The following is a 20,449-nucleotide window of genomic DNA, read 5'->3' as shown; positions in this document are numbered from 1 at the left end:
TTTCATTAAATGTTCACTCCCTGTACTTGCTTCTCGTCTCCAAGCGTCTGTCCTTACACAATTAATATAGTCACCTTTGTAAAGATGCATGTGATGCATACAAGATACAGTTACATAACTTGCACTCCTAACCTGTTTAGAAATAAGTATGCATTTGCCTTGTCTAGCTCATTGCATTGAACCAAGCGTGTTTATGAAAACAACATGATAATTTAAAAAACAAATCCCAAAAAGTACAATCACAGCCAAATCAAGCAAGCAAACAGGTATACATTTCAGCACAATCTTTCTATCCACAAAATTAAAATTATATACAGTAAAATGTCATGTCAGCCTAAAGTGCTGTAAACACAAAATCAATGATTACATATGAACTGCATATGCTTATTTGTAGTGACAATTAAGTTAGATTTACATTTTAATTTATGTATTTATTTAAATAATTTAATTTTAAATCTTAACACATTGTTGAAAAGTCCTACCTTACAACAAGTGCTGTATACATTAAAATATTGCTTTACATTGCAGTACCCTTCCATGGCCTAGGTCAGGGATACTCAACTACTATTTGAGAAGGTCACACATTTCCTAGGTGGCAAAGGTCAGGATGGATGTTGTCATTTATCAGGATAGTAACCAACCCCCACCTCACAACCCATGGGGCCCTAAACTGTTCACACCCCTCTTGTTGGTTTAGAGAACATTTTGCAGTTTTAAAGCTAATTTCCTGCAATTATACACATTTTGCCATGTCCTATGTGTGTTCATATGATACTTTAGTGACTCTACAAAATCAGTGGAGGCCCACTGGGGATCGAGGCACCTGGGCAAGTAATCTGGCCATGATAACTATAAGATTTAGATAGCTGGTTAGCCTAACATACAGGTCTACCTAGCTAACATGGGCTAGCTAGTTGATCAACTGGATCAAACTGCATTATTACACACTTGAGGTTCCTTCTCTTAGCAATTAATTTAATTACAATAAAACTAGAATCTAAATGTGAGAGGAAAAATCGTTCTCTTGGAGCACTCCAGCTGACAGAGTGTATTTAGCTTGGCGGCAGCATCACATTTTAGTGACCTTCTCCACATCCTTCTCCATAATGTTAAACTGAGAGTCTTGGAATCCAGCATTGTTTGATCCCTTCTTCAGCTCTGACCCAGCCTTTTCATTTACCTCAGGTTCTGATGCCTGCAGAAGACACACAAATCAAATCAAATCAAATGTTCTTTGTCACCTACACGTGTTTAGCAGATGTTATTGCGGGTGTAGTGAAATGCTTGTGCTTCTAGCTCCGACAGTGCAGTAATATCTAACAAGTAATACCTAACAATTTCACAACATATACCCAATACACACACATCTAGTAAGGAATGGAATTTAAGAATATATACATATATCGACAAGCAATGACAGAGCGGCATGGACTAAGATACAGTAGATACGAAAGACCACACCGGGATCCAGTTAGTTTTTCTGAATTGCTAAAACACTAAACCCCATTCTCTGAACCAAATGCTCAGTGGCCTAAACCCATTTGTCAAATCAATCACTCTTTTTGCAAAACTCTAAACACATTCTCACTCACTAAAACACATTTCGCACTGTGATGCACTTGTGTTACAAAATGGTAAACACAGGCGGCAAAAGTTAAAATCAACTACAACACAGTTGTCATCGTTTACACACATCGACTCCAAATTGTTCACACTTGTTTCTAATGATGTGATCAAACCAATTGTACAGAATATAAGCCAGTTCAGAGTGCACAGGTGGCACAGGTGCATTGAATGTTGATACCAACAATGGATGGAAACAATCTGAGAGGCAGAGGAGGAAGAGTACGTGTAAGAGGTGGTGGAAGAGTACGAGGAAGAGCAAGACCAAGAACAGTAATTTCAGAAGAAATTCGAGCAACTGTGATAGACCATGTTGTTGTTCATGGAATGACAATGAGGGAAGCAGGACAAAGAGTACAACCCAATTTGAGCAGATTCTCTGTGGCCACCATAATCAGGACATTCAGAGAAGAGAACAGGTCATTGTTTATTTTTATTTGGGTCATTGAAAGTTTACTGTATACATTTGATTCAGTACATCACTTTGTCAATAGAAAGGGGACTGGGGGAAAAAAAGAATAATTTTCTTACCATACAATATTTTACGTATAGAAGTAATGTCCATAACTATTTTTACTGTATGCATAAGTTTGTAAGTGCATTTTCACGTTTTGTAGAATTGCAAGACTACCACATGAGGGTGGAAGGCCTGCTATGTTCTCCCAACAGCAAGAGGCTCTCATTGTTGATATGGTCCTTCAAAACAATGCCATCCGACTGCGTGAAATACAGCAAAGAGTTGTTGAACACAATGTAAACTTTGAAGGAATCAACAGTGTCAGCCTTTCTACCATTGACCGTGTCCTCCAGCGCAACAGGGTACGCATGAAGCAAGTGTACAGAGTACACTTTGAGCGCAACTCAGAAAGGGTCAAAGATCTACGATTTCAGTATGTGCAAGTAAGTGTACACTCAGACACTTTCAGCACTGATGCTTACAGTGCTATGCTACTAGCCTACTGTTACTGTAAACTGCACTATATTGTAGTGTATGTAAATCAGGAGTGCATACAAATGCACTATTGCAGAAGTCTGTCTTTCTGTATCACTTACTAAACTACTTATTTATCTATTTTTATATAGAGAGAGTGTTTGAATTGGATTCCATGGAAAGTCTCCATGAATACATTTTTGTAGATGAAGCAGGGTTCAATCTGGCGACGAGGAGAAGGAGAGGCAGGAACATAATTGGCCAATGTGCCATTGTGGAAGTCCCTGGCCAGCGTGGTGGCCAGCGTGGTGGCAAAGTCCCCCTTTGTGCAGCCATAAGTAATCGTGGGGTTCTCCACCGTCATGCAACCCTGGGGCCATATAACACTGAACATCTTCCTACATTTCTGGGTGGTCTTCGGGATGTTTTGTTTGAGCGTGAGCAGCAGGATCATCAGCAGGCAGTGCATCCTGTCTATGTCGTGGTTTGGGACAATGTCAGCTTTCACCGTGGTGTCCGGATACACGAGTGGTTCAACATCAACCAGCGATTCATAAATGTTTGCCTTCCACCATACAGCCCTTTCCACAACCCAATGGAATAGTTTTTCTCTGTGTGGCGGTGGAAGGTCTATGACCGAAACCCATATACCAGGGAAAATCTCTTACAGGCAATGTAATTGGCCTGTGGTGACATAGGTGTGGAGTGTTGTCAAGGCTGGATCCGGCACACCAGAGGGTTTTTCCCCCGTTGTCTGGCAAGGGACAACGTTGCCTGTGACGTGGACGAAGTCCTCTGGCCGGAACCAGCACAAAGACGTGATGCTGAGGCAGAATGAATCTCTCATTGACTTTGATTTCGCAGTTGCACAACATTTTTGAGTGTACTGTAATGTGCTTTTCATTTAGAGTTTTCTTTGTTCTTTGGGCTTTTGCAGTTGGACTACTGTATTTTTATGCAAGTGCTGAATATACAGACATTCAATACTGTATTACTTGCAGTACTTACAGTATACAATATATTCACTGTACTAAGTTGTGATTATTATACTTTTTTGTTTTAATTGCAAAATACGTTTCCTATATACAATAAATAAATAAAATCTGTAACTACATGCCCTGGACGCTGTGTTCTCCCTTTTTTTGATGTAGTGTTTATATATTGACTGGCTGTGTGTATGATCTGAAAGCATTGTTTGATTTTGAGCACAGATTAAATGGTTTTGAGGCGATTGTTTGATTTTGCCAGAAGAGTCAGGGGTTTTGTGAATGTAGTTTGAAGATTTGGTTTTGTGTTTAAAGTTTTGAGAAAATGGGTGAAGGTTTCAAGAAATGTGTCTTAGCAATCGCGAAACTGTAACACACAGAACATTTAATACAGATGTAGGCCTACAGTATGAGAGAGAGAAGTGCGGTGGTGTGGGGGGGAGAAGCTTTACCTCTGAGTCCTTGCCACAGCCAGCACAGAATATATCACTTCTCCTTACAAAGAGATCTGAGCTTAGCTTCTCCTGCTTGCAGCCACCTGGACAGACACAACACAGGGAGACGTCGCGTTTAACTAACTGCATACAATATTATTCCCATGGGGGGCCAGTATGAAAAATCTATGCACTCACTAATTGTAAGTCGCTCTGGATAAGAGCGTCTGCTAAATGACTAAAATGTTTTTAAAAAATGAACCAGCCGATGTCATTATGCCTAGGGCCAGGAATCTTTCCTTTAACAGACCTGACCAGGAACAACTAGCACTAGAGTTTAGCAGGTAGCCTAGCGGTTAAGAGCGTTGGGCCAGTAACCAAAAGGTCGCTGGTTCAAATCCCCGAGCTGACTAGGTGAAAAATCTGTCTTTGCCCTTGAGCAAGGCACTTAACCCTAGTGGCTCTGGATAAGAGAGTCTGCTGAATGACCTAAATGTCAAATGTAAAGTTTGTCCTGGTCAGGTCACGCGGTCAAAATAACTCTTATCATACACTATGCTGTTAGGGTTGGAGCTAAAGGAGGTAAACTCACCTGTGATAGCGCTTACCACCAAGCCCACGATCACAGTCAACAGAGTGCCCAGAAGGCAGAAGTACAAGTAGGAGAGGGAGTACCACGAGTCTGCCAGAGCTGGCCGGTCACTGTAACAAGAGGAAGCGTCATACCTGAGCCCCCACTAACACATTAGCCTTGTGCTAACACATTAGCCTTGTGCTATAAGCACCATAGGACTCTGGTCAAAAGTTGTGCACTATATGTGAAATAGGGTGACTTTGGAGACAGTGATTATAAAGTGACCGTGAGTAACTCACTCAGGCAGAGGGGTCAGTGTTACTGCGCTGGTCCATGGGGCCAGGGTGGTGTAGTTCAGGTCCTGTGTGCGGTTGCAGCCTGCCACACTGATTGGCAGGGGGTTGGTTTTATCAGCTAAGGGTGGGTATATTTGCGCCCCAATCCCCACCCACAGGGTAATCACAAGGCCCACAATCAGCCCTGTGAGTCCCCCCTGCAACGCACAAGGAAGCAGTCTCAGTCTCAGTCTTACTCATAAAGATACATTACATTTCTATGCCATTATATTATCTAACCTTTAGCGTTGTTTTGTATTCAACTGCCAAAATCTTTGTATGTCAGGACATTTATAGTGTTTCTGGTTATTAATATAAATTTGAATAAATGAGTAAATCATTCTTTGAGTATGAATGATGACAGTGATATGAATAAGATTGGGGATACCTACTGTTGAGTTTGCTGTACGCCAGAACATGCCTAAGAGGTAAAGCCCAAGAAGAGGGCCACTGATCATTCCAAATATGGACAGGGCTGCCTGAAAAGAGACAACTGTTAGATACATAAAGTAGAAGTGACCAATACCAGACAGCAGGTGGCGCTACGGAGCCACTTCTGATTATAGTTTTCCTACCTGCAGAATGCTCCCCATCAGTGAAGCTACTGCAGCCATCCCAATGCACAGAAATCCAAAGAAAACACCTGGAATAGGTGCAAAGGTAATTTAATATTCCATATACATATCATGATTACAAATATATTTTCATTTAAAGTAATTACATATAATGTACATACCTCAAAAAATGTCAAACTGACCATTATTTGTGTGACATTGCCATTTGAACGAACCCACATATAATTTTGCTAGTCTTACATACAGTGTTTTGTGTGAAACTCACTGAGGCCCATGTTCATCCAGGTCACCTGTTTATCTGTCAGGTTTTTGTACACTGGCCTGATGAAGTCCTCCACAGTGACAGCCACCAGCGCATTGATGCTGGACGACACAGTACTGAAACAGACGCAATGACAATAGATGAGGAGAAGAGACAGAGAAGGAAGTCATGGTTAAACACATTAATTGACAGGTCAGTCGTAAAAGTAGTGGAAGATTGCGTGTGTTTGTTAGTGTATACCAGCCATACGCAATAGACGGTCCGTAATCCGGTTCCGGACCCAGAGCAGGGGAGTGGTTGCGAGGTAGGGGTTTGTTACTACGCCGATAAATGACTATGACTGTCCGGACCTGCAAGATTTGTGTCAGCGGACCTTCTCTATTTGGGTTCCCCTGGAGTATACTCACCTCAGGGTACCACTGTATGCTGCCGCAACAAACAACCCAGGGACTCCAGGATAGGCTGCCAGGATGTCCATCACCAGGTATGGAAGCAGCTTGTTTACAAACACACGCACACACACACACACACACACACACACACACACACACACACACACACACACACACACACACACACACACATACACACACACACACACACACACACACACACACACACACACACACACACACACACACAAACACACACACACAAACACACACACACACACACACACACACACACACACACACACATACACACACACACACACACACACACAAACACACACACACAAACACACACACACAAACACACACACACACACACACACACATACACACACACACACACACACACACACACACACACACACACACACACAAACACACACACACAAACACACACACACAAACACACACACACACACACACACATACACACACACACACACACACACACACACACACACACACATACACACACACACACACACACACACACACACACACAAACACACACACACACACACACATACACACACACACACTATTAATCCCTCACACAATACACACTTGTACATGTGTGAAATAAGACAACTATAAGACCCCACCCACTAACATTTGATTACACTGCCATAGTACAGCACTGTCCATGCCTGTGTAAGAGTCATAGCTGTCTCACTGACCTGATCAAGTGCCCCTACATCACCATTAGTGAGTGGATCACAGTTCTTGTAAATGGAGTACATGGTGAGGCCGGAGAACACTGCTAAGCTCACAGTCACCCAGAGACCAATCATATTCACATACAGTGACCTGTGGGTTTTAAAGAAAAGCCAACATGGAACAAACACTCATATTGCTATTCTTCACGCACAGCTTTTCCTGTATGTTGTGATTGTGGAAGGTAAGAGTGCCACTCACAGTTTGGCTTGGGTTAGGGTTTTGCAGGAGATGTAACGCTGCACCTGGGACTGGTTGATGGAGTAGATGGATGCCCACATCACACTGCCACCAACCACGATCGTCCAGAACGTGTGACGCTTCAAAGGGTCTGGATCAAAACTGCATTAGAAGGTATTAAAGAGAAAATCCTCAGCTAACTATGAGGAGTCATACTGCGGTGGTAATTCATTTGATCAGTGTAGTTATTTAATCCCTGCATGACGTGTGGACATTTTACTTACTCAAACATGTTGAGCCTGCCTCCTTGGTAGCAGTCATCCCAGATCTTCCCCAGACCTCCCTGGATGACAGCCCCTCTGGCGATGACGGCCACGAAGCCTGCTAACATGATCACCATCTGGAACACGTCTGTCCATATGACCGCCTTCAGACCTCCCTGAGAACCACAATACAACATGGAGTCAGAGGAAGGAAGGTATGCTGCAACCTCATGTGCACCAGAGGTATGTTCATGTGTAGGTTTAAGTGTGTTTCCTGACCCAGTGACCTGACCAGGAAAAAGCCTGGACCCTACAGTAGTAATTGCCCATAACTGGGGCTGAGAGTTTTCCCTACACGGTCATGTCATGGGGTCAGGAAAAACTCCTGGCTTTGGTCTGTAATGTATACTTGTTAAATGTTGGTAATGTCTTAATGTAAATGTAATTGTTTGTAATGTCTTTTAAGTTCTGTGTTGGACGCCAGGAAGACTAGCTGACATTATGGCGTCAGTTAATTTGGATCCTAATAAAAATAAAAACGCAATATTCAAATGTATATTGTTATAGCGTGAAGTTGATTGCTGATTGTGAGTGTGTGAGATCAGATGAGCCACTGACCAGGGTGCAGTAAATGATACACACGACCCCAGTGGCCACCAGCACTCCCCAGAGGTTCAGCCCTGTGACTGAAACACACAGAGGCACAGACCCGTTTACACAACTTTTCCAAATAATAGAAGTGTTTCCATGAGCTGAAACTACACTGAACAAAAATATAAACGCAACATGTAAAGTGTTGGTCCTATGTTTCATGAGCTGAAATGAAATATCCCAGACATTTTCCATACGCACAAAAAAGCTTATTTCTCACAAATGTTGTGCACAAATGTGTTTACATCCCTGTTAGTGAGCATTTCTTCTTTGCCAAGAAAATCCATCCAACTGACAGGTGTGACATATCAAGAAGCTGATTAAACAGCATGATCATTAAACAGGTGCACCTTGTGCTGGGGACAATAAAAGGCCACTCTAAAATGTGCAGTTTTGTCACCCAACACAATACCACAGATGTCTCAAGTTTTGAGGGAGCGTGCAATTGGCATGGTGACTGCAGGAATGTCCACCAGAGCTGTTGCCAGATAATTGAATGTTAATTTTTCTACCATAAGCCACCTTCAACATCATTTAAGAGAATTTGGCTTTACGTCCAACCGGCCTCACAACCACAGGCCACGTGTATGGTGTCGTGTGGCCGAGCGGTTTGCTAATGTCAACATTGTGAACAGAGTGCCCCATGGTGGCGGTGGGGTTATGGTATGGGCAGTCATAAGCTACGGACAACGAACACAATTGCATTTTATTGATGGGAGGCCCATTTTTTTTAAGGTATCTGTGACCAACAGATGCATATCTGTATTCCCAGTCATGTCAAATCCATAGATTAAGGCCTAATTAAGTTATTTCAATTGACTGTTTTCCTTATATGAACTGTAACTCAGTAAAATCTTTTAAATTATTGCATGTTGCATTTATATTTTTGTTCAGCATAGATACATATGAATTCTCTGTGATATTATCACTTAGCCTAACAACATCTGCATATCCTCTTTCGTGCTGCTGTTAGCATCAATTGATTAGCAATTAGACAATACCTTTATTGGCAGATCACAGACCAATTTAATTAGCTAAAGATGTATCATCAGTCTGGTCCAGAGATTGACCTTCAGTCAACACTCAGATAATAATATTGTTTTGATTCATTTAAGGGACATTACAGAGATACTTTGCATATGACTTACTTTGATTGAGCGCAAGAGCTGGGGCGTAGATGACCATACCAGTGTACAGGGCCTGAAACAAACTCAGCCATTAGTTGACATATGCTTGATGCACATTCATAAAGTGGAATGTTTACCTTAGATGCCCAGATGGCTTCCTGAAATCAGGCAGTGGAAAAAAGGACAAGGGCAGATGTTGCCATTTTTTGTAGTTAATGTATTATTGAGATTTTTGTTTCCACCATATCCTTAGGAAAACATTAGCTTCATTAAGATGTACCCTGTTGTCCCATTTTCATGATGTTTACTGAATATTTACCGTTTGTATGATGTACATGGTGGTCCCGATCATCCGAATCAACTTGTTGAAACGCATCTCCAGATACTACAGAGAAAATAAACATTTCAGTCAAACCTGGCCTGATTTCATTCTCTTTTTACACTTCCTGGTCAAGAAGTGATGATGAAGAAAGACCCATAGACTTTCAGTAGTCTGTCTATCTGCAGGTCTACAGCTGTTTTGTTCAAGTCATAAATGGTTGCAGGTTGATGTTTATTGGGATTAATCTTGTCCTGGAGGCAGAAATGAGTGATTTCCACTAGATTTGCCAGCTGCAGTCAAAATTGGCTCTATATTGTAAGAAATTATGAAAACAAAAATGACCTTTTTTGGTCTTAATTTAAGGTTAGCATTAGGCATAAGGTTAGCAGTGTGGTTAAGGTTAGCATTAGGCATAAGGTTAGCAGTGTGGTTAAGGTTAGGGTTAAGGTTAGCATTAGGCATAAGGTTAGCAATGTGGTTAAGGTTAGGGTTAGGGTTAAGGTTAGCAATTGGCATAAGGTTAGCAGTATGGTTAAGGTTAGGGTTAAGGTTAGCATTAGGCATAAGGTTAGCAGTGTGGTTAAGGTTAGGGTTAAGGTTAGCATTAGGCATAAGGTTAGCAGTGTGGTTAAGGTTAGGGTTAAGATTATTGTTAGGTTTAAAATCAGATTTTATGACTTTGTGACTACCCTGAGAGCTGCCTTCTGTACATGACTCATCCCAATAAATGCCAACCTGCTATATGGTTGCTTTGTGCTCAAAACAAATGAAATACTTTTATTTACTTTAATGGAAACTAGTCACATGTTTCCTCATAGATGCTGAATGTAACAGATGTAACAGCTTGACACCCCTCCTGGATTAGATTGTTTTCACGGTTCAGTGATTAATTATTAAATTACAACTGCTGGACATTTTAGAGCACACCCTCTCATCTTCACCACTCCCTGCTGATTCATCTTAATTCATGCACCTCTTACCCAAGTTCCCCTTTATCTCCATCCACGATACAATGGACCCAAAGGAATCGCCAAGCAATTTGCACCTCAAATGTTTTAAAGTGTTTGACATACTGTATATGTATTTGACACAGTTGGGTCTGACCCAGCCTGGTATATCTCCTTACAGTACCTCGTAGGTGCTGGTGATGCCCAGGCGGTAGAAGAGAGGGACGAAGATCTCGGCGGTGATGATGGACATGATGGCATAGGAGATGCCAAAGGTCCAGAAGGCCGCCCCAAACCGATAGGCCTCTGCTGGCGTGCCGATCACAGTGATGCCAGACATGAAGCTGGCAGTGAGGGACATGGCGACGGGCACCGCTGTCATCTGACGGCCCCCCAGCAGGAACTCATCGCTGCTGGTGTTCTTGCGGCCCCGGATGGCTTGGAACAGGCCGATTCCGGCCGCCCCCAGGACTGTGCCCACAAACACCACATAGTCCCACACAGAGAACGAGGCCACTGGGCCCCCTGTACCCGTCGTCATGGTTAATGAGTCCAGAAGAGATCCCTCAGGCAGAGACCAACACTTATTTTATCTTTACTATCTAACCGCTTTCACCCACTGGTCGCCAGTTAGATCTTACTGGTTGAATGTTAGGCAATGTTGCTAATGTTTAATTTCCTTTCTTTCCAATGCACACTATTTTTCCCATTTACAATTCAATCAGATGAATGTTATGTGAATTACAGAACAGGTGTAGTATTGATATTTAACTTTCACTAAGTAGAAAATGAATATTTGATTTGATCAAGAATGTCAAAATAAATCAATTTAGTTAAAATTGAGGCCAACCTTTTTTCAGTCTTCCAAGAAAACAAAATAGCAAATCAATTCTCAGTCAACTAGATAAGCACCTCAGGAATGTATTAATATGGAGAAAATGTTGGGATTATTGCAGTTCTTTGACATTTACAATAGACATCCACAATGGAAAGAAACGTCCTTATACAAACGTCCTAGAATCCCAAGAACAAATGTCCAATATTCCTATTTGTTAAGTCTTTCTTACTTGTTGAGGTTGAATAAAGTTGAGAACTACTAGCAATGCATCCTCCTGTTGAGCAAGACTTCCTTGTGTGGTCCCCTTGTCCTAACAGAAGCATGGAAGAACACACTCTTGGTGTCGGCTAACCATAAACACAGCTTTAGTTAATCATCACCCAAGGACAAAATATACAGAATTCACTGCACTGCCTTCCAAGATTGTAAAACGGAATGATCCTTATATCTGACTTCATGAAGTGTGTTTGACCCGCCGGCTGATCTACCGTCCAATAGAACGATTGTTATAGTTTTAATGGTAGAACACCATGCATGGTCAGCCTGACACGGTTGTGACTGTCGAAGAATGAGAAGGGTTCTGCAACAATAAATCCTCCAGTACATATGGACTCCAAGACCAGATTGTTCAACATTTGACTGATTAGACTTTCCAGAAAGTCAGCTTTGAGATAGAACAAAACATGCAGTCATAGATCAGCCATAGATAAGCCATTCCATCCCATTGCTTGAGTCAGTATGTTGGAAAAACAACTCTAGTACATATAGATAGATATAAGCACTTGTTGAAAGAGAAGACAATGTCCAGTTTTTAGGAAAATATGGATACTGAATCACTCAAGGACTCAAACTGTAATGCTCCTATCCACAGATTGCATTCATTTCAGTAACATTTGTTTTAGTGTGAAATGGTAGATAAGCCACCATCAAAAACAAAGTCCTCTCAGTTACAACCTTACACGAATCTGAGAGACAGGGATAATCCTCTCCACAATCATTAACTTAAAATGAAAACACTTGGAGATAAGGGACAATCCAGGATTGGTGTAAAACTGTTGACGGCTGGATATTGGCTATCTGTTCCCATCAATGCAGTAGATTATTACATGTTGTGGACGGCAGCATTGAGGGCTTACTACATGCCAATCAAGCACATAGATTTTACAGTTGGGTTAAGTTTATTTAAGATTGTTTCCAAAAAAACAAGGAGAAAGCCAACATGGCATTTGGACATTGGGACAGACAAGAGGACTGGGTATAATAATAAAGATTTCAGATGAAAATAAGCCTGATAGAACAGGGCACACGTCAAGTCAACATCTACACTATTAGAAAGAAAAAAAGTTCCAAAAGGGTTCTTCGGCTGTCCCCATAGGATAACACTTTTTGGTTCCAGGAAGAACCATTTTGGCTTTCATGTAGAACCCTCTGGAACCAAAAAGGGTTCTCCAAAGGGTTCTCCTCTGGGGACAGACGGATAACCTTTTAGGTTTTGATTTACATTTGGTTGAGTTGTCAGCTAACGTGAATTCAACGTGAAATCAACCAAAAATGTGACCCTGTCATTGGATTTAGGTTAAAGGTTGGGTGAAAAAATCAGATTGTATGACTTTGTGGCTGTACCAGCTAGTGAATACTCTGCTGAGCTGCCTCCAGAACAAGATTCATGACGAAAACCTGCTAAATTTGAGTCTACACCAGACTTCATAACATATCATCACAGTTCATAGAACTTCACAAACTGAACACTATTATTTTATCTCAACTCAGTAGGCCTACTGACTCCCAAATGTATTTCTATGAGCGCTCAGGCGCAAACACGCTCACTGAATAGCTGAAGAAGCAGACACATGTACAGTACACATGGAGCACTCCAAATGAAAAACATTGAAGGAATTGACAGAAAACTCTCAAATGGAAATAAATAAACCTAAACATCTTGCTCAAGTGTATCATGTTTGTGGGCCCTGCAAACAACTAAGAATGAGAACGGTAGCTAACTAAAATGTAGCCTAATGAACCGAATTACCATAAGCAAACATTCTACATTAGGCTAATGGGAAATTACATGATGAATGGAAAATTCACAACTGTGATATATTTAGCCAGGAATTTACACAAATGTAACAAACAAAAGCAAAATTATTCACATAATGAAACAATGAATGTGCCCGAATTGGCGGGAAGCATAAAGCACATGCATGGTAAGAGGAGCATAGCTCAGGAAGAGAGGAAGAGGCGAAGCGAGAGGGTCATGGCTAGAAGGGACCAAGCGTAAGTTAACATGAACTTCATGAATTATGAAGCCTTTATGTGCTTGTTTTAATTACGAAAATGCTTCAAAATTCACAAAAAGTGGCGTTAGCTGGTGAAGATTATGTTATAGAACAAAACGTATAAGATCACCTAAGCCTGTGTTTACCACAGACCTTTTCAGCGTTTATCCAAAAACCCTCCAAAAACTCAATTAATTTCCCAATAGGTTTTGACCAACGAGCCATGGCAAAGTTAGTGCCTACAAAAATATATCATTAGTATTGCTCTCTGTAGACCTCCATACAAAAAATCCCCACTTGGTCTGCTTATTGCTGAATTGTAGCATGGACAGATTTTTAGGATCCACTCCCGTCAAAATAGACAATACATATAGGCCTAGGGTTTCAAGCTTTGGTTCATTTCAAATGGAATCTACAAGTTAATAATAAATCTGTTGGATTCACGTCGCCATCTCAACTAAAAATCAAGGTTAAATAGGATAAGTGCATTTAAAGTTTGATTAGATTTTATTAAGTCCTATTCTTTAACTTCAATTTTTGGTTGCAATGGAGACACGAATCCAACATATCAATTATTAATTTGTAGACAAACTGGAATTAAAGCCAGACTCAGTGTCACAGATGGAGCTATCCAAGCAGAAGAAACATCTTCAAATGTTGATGTTTGGTTGCGTTGACAACCAAACACAATTCAATATCACTTTTGCAACTTGTCGACAAGTTAATAAATTATATGTTGGATTCACGTCTCCATCTCAACCAAAAATAAAAGTTAAAGAAATAAAAGAATAGGATTAAGTCAGTGGCTAAGATCTAACTGTACAAGCAGTAGATACAGCTCCTTTAAAATGTTGGTGTTTGGTTCAATTCAATCTTAATTTTGTAAGACAGTAAATAGCCTAATTCTTAGGCTATTTTACAAATTAAGGTAACAATATTTTTTATTCAACCTTAAAATGAGTAACACATCCATGGCGACATTTTGAGGCTACTGTAACAATAAATGTATTTTTATGTAATCATTGAATGCGTGCATGTTCAGGATCGCAGGTCTGTGGAAATCTTTATTGCTATAATAATCTGCACAGAATCTTAAATGGCATTGATCACTTGCACCATGTACTTTAAGGTAATCTCAACTGCAATCCAGGAAATTTGGTTGTGGTATTAGATGAAGCACAGTGATAACACATTAAGTTGTTGTATAAATAAACAAAATATCTGACATTGTATTCCCATTTGAACTTTGTTGTGCTTTTAAATGTTTGAAAGCATAGTGATAATATATCAGGCTACACATATTTATGGCATTGAATGAACTTTGACCCTATTTGAGAACACATGATAGCTTGTAGATTGTTATTTTGTTATTTTAAAACACACCGTCACATATTTTTCTAACCAACTGAAAGTGTAACAAAACAACAAAAGTAGGCCTATATCTAGAAATAACACCTAGCCCCTTGGCACCAGAACGAATCAGTTGGACGGGCATTTGATTTCCATAGGGGGGCACGTTTTTACACGCAAGGTATGGTAGGGCGGGCCAGGCCCCCTAAGGTCATAATGCCGGCCCCACATGACGTATAGGAACATGTAGATCAGAAATAATTGGACAAGCTTATGGTTGCATCTCCACTTTGCCCTCTGACAGGTTTGGTGGAATTTCCACCATATTGTAGACCCTATACTTAACAGATCACATTCCTAGATCAGAAGAACATTTACATTTGAGTCATTTAGCAGACACTCTTATCTAGGAGTTGGGTTTGGGGTTGTTTCTGGACCGGGCCAATCGGACTTCACCACATCCTTTTCTATTGTGCCACCCAGTGAGATTGCCACATACTGCAGTACAGGATGTGACTGCCAAAAAACGGGGTCATTATGAGGTTATTACAGGTTAACCCCACACATCAGTGTACTGGTAATGGAAGTTTGTAGTTACGGAGGATGCCTATTATATAAAAAAACTATTTAGCCTTTCATGAACTAACTTGACTTTTTTTCCCGCTTTCTAGCTCTGACTTGCTGATAGCCACTTTATTGAGGAAAAATGTACTTAGTATGACTGTGGTTTGTGGTTGTCCCACCTAGCTATCTTAAGATGAATGTACTAACTGTAAGTCGCTCTGGATAAGAACGTCTGCTAAATGACAAAAATTTAAATGCAAATGTCCTTATGCATGTCATCCTGATAATGGACCTGGAGACTCCTGATTCCACTCTGTCAGAGATAGAGATAATGGTCCAGTAGGATCACGGTGGATTAGAATGCCTGTATAAAGACCATCAGGCAGCATCAGACAGCATCATCAGCCAGCATCATCAGGCAGCATCATCAGACAGCATCATCAGGCCTGCAGGTGCCCAGCTCTACCAGGTGAGTGAGCAGAGCTGATCTGCTACTTTTGTCCTGCTATTGGTGCAGCCTTGCTGCAGGAACAAGTTGTATTTCATTTAAATGGCTTATCAAATGTACAAACCTCTATTGATTTGATAGATTTACTAACTATATATATATTTGTTCATATTTCCAACTATAAAACTATAGATTTGTTCATATTTTCTTCTTGCCATTTACTTTAATTCCACGCAGGTTCTTGATTGTGTGACGGAAAGTTGTCGCTGCTTGTCAAATGGAATCGCCTGTGGCCATTTGTGGTCTCCTTTGCCTGCTGTTCAGCCAAGCTGTCCCCATGTGTGTGCCCACGGACTACACTCTGTATGAGGAGAGACATGAATGTGACTTCTGCATGGCCATCAATACTACCATTTGCATGGGTTTCTGCTACTCAAGGATAAGCAGGCTACAAGCTGAACTTGACATTCTAAGTTTTCCCCCAAAAAAGTGGATCTGTAAAATTCACTGAGTTATAAACGTTTATCCTCCCACAAAAACATGTTTTGTTTTACCTTTATTTTATCAGCGTAGTCTCATTGAGATTTAGCATACTCTTTTACAAGACAGACCTGGCCATAATAGCAGGACACTAGTAGTTACATACAAGGTGTCACGTCTCCTCCCGTTGCTCCCCTCCGGTGCTCTGATTCGCCGGTCTACTGAGCCACCGTTCTGAGCGCACCACCTTGGCAACACTGGAATGGAAACCCAACGCACCTTAATCACCTCCAGCGCACCTGCACCTCATCATCTCATCATCTCATCACCACCCCTATTTAGCCCTGGACTGTTCTGGATGATGTTGTGTGTGATTGTTAAGCTTTGTGTCATTTACTCTATTCTTTGTTATTTCTCTTGCTCATTGTTGAGTAAACCTTGACCTTGTTAATTCCTGCATCTGAGTCCTGCCTCTTCGTATACTCAGTACGCGTCACACAAGGTCAATTTTACAACATACCATGTATGAATTATATGTTTTGCGTTGGAGAAGAGATTATAAAATATACACTACCGGTCAAAACCTTTAGAACACCTACTCATTCAAGGGTTTTTCTTTATTTTTACTATTTCCTACATTGTAAAATAATAGTGAAGACATCCAAACTATGAAATAACACATATGGACTCATGTAGTAACCAAAAAAGTTTTAAACAAATTCTTCAAATAGCCACCCTTTGCCTTGATGACAGCTTTGCACACTCTTGGCATTCTCTCAACCAGCTTCATGAGGTAGTCACCTGGAATTCATTTAAATTAACAGGTGTGCTTTCTTAAAAGTTAATTTGTGGAATTTATTTCCTTCTTAATGCATTTCAGCCAATCAGTTGTGTTGTGACAAGGTAGGGTTTGTATACAGAAGATAGCCCAATTTGGTAAAAGACCAAGTCCATATTATGGCAAGAACAGCTCAAATAAGCAAAGAGAAATGACAGTCCATCATTACGTTAAGACATGAAGGTCAGTCAATACGAAACATTTCAAGAACTTTGAAAGTTCCATCAAGTGCAGTCGCAAAAACCATGAAGCGCTATGAGGACCACCACAGGAATGGAAGACCCAGAGTTACCTCTGCTGCAGAGGATATGTTCATTAGAGTTACCAGCCTCAGAAATTGCAGCCCAAATAAATGCTTCACAGAGTTCAAGTAACAGACACATCTCAACATCAACTGTTCAGAGGAGACTGCGTGAATCAGGCCTTCATGGTCGAATTGCAGCAAAGAAACCACTACTAAAGGACACCAATAAGAAGAAGAGACTTGCTTGGGCCACGAAACATGAGCAATAGACATTAGACCGGTGGAAATGTGTCCTTTGGTATGGAGTCCAAATTGGAGATTTTTTGTTCCAACCGCCGTGTCTTTGTGAGATGCAGTGTGGGTGAACGGATGATCTCCGCATGTGTCTTTCCCACCGTAAAGCATGGAGGAGGAGGTGTTATGGTGCAGGGGTGCTTTGCTGGTGACACTGTCTGTGATTTATTTAGAATTCAAGGCACACTTTACCAGCATGGCTACCACAGCATTCTGCAGCGATACGCCATCCCATCTGGTTTGGGCTTAGTGGGACTATCAATTGTTTTTCAACAGGACAATGACCCAACACACCTCCATGCCGTGTAAGAGCTATTTTACCAAGAAGGAGAGTGATGGAGTGCTGCATCAGATGACCTGGCCTCCACAATCCCCCGACCTCAACCAAATTGAGATGGTTTAGGATGAGTCGAACCGCAGAGTGAACCAAAAGCAGCCAACAAGTGCTCAGCATATGTGGGAACTCCTTCAAGACTGTTGGAAAAGCATTCCAGGTGAAGCTGGTTGAGAGAATGCCAAGTGTGCAAAGCTGTCATCAAGGTAAAGGGTGGCTATTTGAAGAATTTCAAATATAAAATATATTTTGATTTGTTTAACACTTTTTTGGTTACTACATGAATCCATATGTGTTATTTCATAGTTTTGATGTCTTCCCTACTATTCTACAATGTAGAAAATAGTAAAAATAAAGAAAAACCCTTGAATGAGTAGGTGTTCTAAAACTTGACCGGTAGTGTATGTATTGAAACTTGAACTATGTAAAATTCCAATTGGCAGGCTGACCGTGAGGCATATTTGACCTACATTGCATGCATGTAATGTCTGTATGTTTAGCATGTGTGTCTGTGTGTGATAACCAGGACAGTAATATGAAGGAGCTGGCCGGACCACGTTTCCTGATCCAGAGAGGCTGTACCTATGACCAGGTGGGGTACCGTACAGTCATACTGCCTGGTTGCCCACTCCATGCCAACCCTCTCTTCACCTACCCCGTAGCCCTCAGCTGCCACTGTGGCACCTGCAACACAGACAGTGATGAGTGTGCCCACAGGGTCAGCAGTGGAGACAGCTCCAGGTGTACCAAGCCACTCAGACACATCTACCCATACCCTGGCCTGCACAACTACATCCACCCCAACTAAATTATCTCCCTTCCGTGGATACAGATGTAGGATCTTAATTTGAGCCAGTTTGCTACAGCAGGAAAATAATCCTGCAGCAACAGGAAATGCTAATTATTATGTGGATTATAGTTAATATAGGGGTTGATACATTTTTTGTTTGGGGAAATCAAGTCTGACATGTTAAAGTGGAAATTACAAACTTTAGAAGCCATTTTAAACTTCAAATACACCGTGCAGGAAAAATTCTCAGCAACAAAAGTGATCAAATTAAGATCCTGCAGCTGTAGATTGGCTGTAATGACCATATTACCAACAGCGGAGGCAATGAGAATTATCAGTTCAAATAAAGTTTATGGTGAATAGCCTCCTACTCATTATCATAACATAACATCATTGTGCTTAACGTTGTGTTTATGTGTTTGTGGTGGATACAGTAAGGATACATATCTGTAGCTACAGGGTTGTGGATCCCATGTATTGTGACATGTATCGTTGCTGTTGTGTTTGGTATCTGGATGTGCTTTTTTGTTTACCGCAATGGAGGCTGACCCTGGTATTTTTGTCTGCCTCCTGGGTTTGTCCTTCTCTGTCTGTCCTGTCCATTGACTAACTGAGCTATTTTGATTACGGTGAACCAATACCATGAATGTGATTAGATTAAAGCTGAAGTCTGCAAATAGTTGTCAGTAATCTTAATTAATCACATCCTGTGTAGGAACACCTTGCTGTCACACTCAACACACAACACAGACACACTGATGGCAACAACATAGTGACTAACAAGACCTTGACAATGACTCCCTGACTTCCCCTCAGTTGGCTTGATAATCTGATATTAAATTATTTCTGTGCGAAAGAATCATAGATATTTGCCTCTGTACTATTAAATAAAAAAACATTCTAAATTCTAAAATGTAGTAGTAGTTTAGTCTAAAAATGAATACGCAATAGTATAGTGAATTATTGTTTTATTTCACCAAGTGCATTCGATGAACAGACATTACTAACACATATCATTGAATGGAATTTCATAAATTGTCCTCTGTGGCATTCTTATCCAAAGTGCTCCTGGTTATAACTTTAGTCTCGTGGGAGTGTATCACAGGGGGCATGTGTGATCGGAAATACACAAAGGACACTTGGGGAGACAGCTGGTGGTCTATATATAAGTCACCAGCTCAGAGGGGGACATGTGTTATACGCCTGTCATTTGGACTCCCTTCTATCTCAATCTATGCTTAATCTGATATTATGAATTTTCCATACCTTATGTTGTGATCCAGTCTGTGTCAATGTGACCAGGGTCATCATATGATGATGGCTCACAGAGGGAAACCACGGGGCAGGGAGAGAGGTAAGGAGGCTTAGATGGTAGTGCTGAGCGATTAGTGCTTTTTGAGGTCGGTTCGGTTTCGGTTTGACTATCAAAAAATGTATCAATGTTTTCGATTTCTGTTTCCATAAAAACAGTTTTACATTAAATGCATTGTGCATTATGTGGGTTGAATGCTAACAACACAGAATAAAACAATTAATAAAAGTCCCATGATTTATTCACATTACTTTACTTTAATAAAATATTTTCGTTGTATATATTACATTTGTTTTATTTGATAC

At 40.9% G+C, this 20,449-nt stretch overlaps 1 protein-coding gene and 1 pseudogene across 2 annotated transcripts; one reads left to right on the top strand and one right to left on the bottom strand.

Annotated features, from left to right (window-relative positions):
• Window positions 1–1,069: 1,069 nt before the first annotated feature.
• LOC311138230 (sodium-coupled monocarboxylate transporter 1-like) lies at window positions 1,070–10,917 on the bottom strand (the record flags this gene model as incomplete). The annotated part of the gene is made up of 15 exons (XM_084172904.1): window positions 1,070–1,195; window positions 3,993–4,078; window positions 4,567–4,676; window positions 4,848–5,041; window positions 5,276–5,362; window positions 5,459–5,526; window positions 5,724–5,836; window positions 6,128–6,216; window positions 6,850–6,979; window positions 7,088–7,228; window positions 7,351–7,505; window positions 7,948–8,015; window positions 9,129–9,180; window positions 9,427–9,492; window positions 10,561–10,917. The coding sequence occupies 15 exons, from the start codon at window positions 10,915–10,917 to the stop codon at window positions 1,070–1,072; spliced, it is 1,842 nt and encodes a 613-aa protein (XP_084029030.1).
• Window positions 10,918–16,129: 5,212 nt separating this feature from the next.
• Window positions 16,130–18,893, top strand: LOC311138327 (thyrotropin subunit beta-like; annotated as a pseudogene). Its single transcript has 2 exons — window positions 16,130–16,291; window positions 18,569–18,893. The product of its transcript is annotated as a thyrotropin subunit beta-like (transcript).
• The last annotated feature ends 1,556 nt before the right edge of the window (window positions 18,894–20,449 follow it).

Source organism: Coregonus lavaretus (genome assembly GCF_964263955.1).
Source record: "Coregonus lavaretus genome assembly, chromosome: 12".
In the NCBI taxonomy this organism is placed as follows: Eukaryota; Metazoa; Chordata; class Actinopteri; order Salmoniformes; family Salmonidae; genus Coregonus; species Coregonus lavaretus.
Note: the sequence above shows the minus strand (reverse complement) of the source record. Positions and strands in the feature narration are given on the sequence as shown.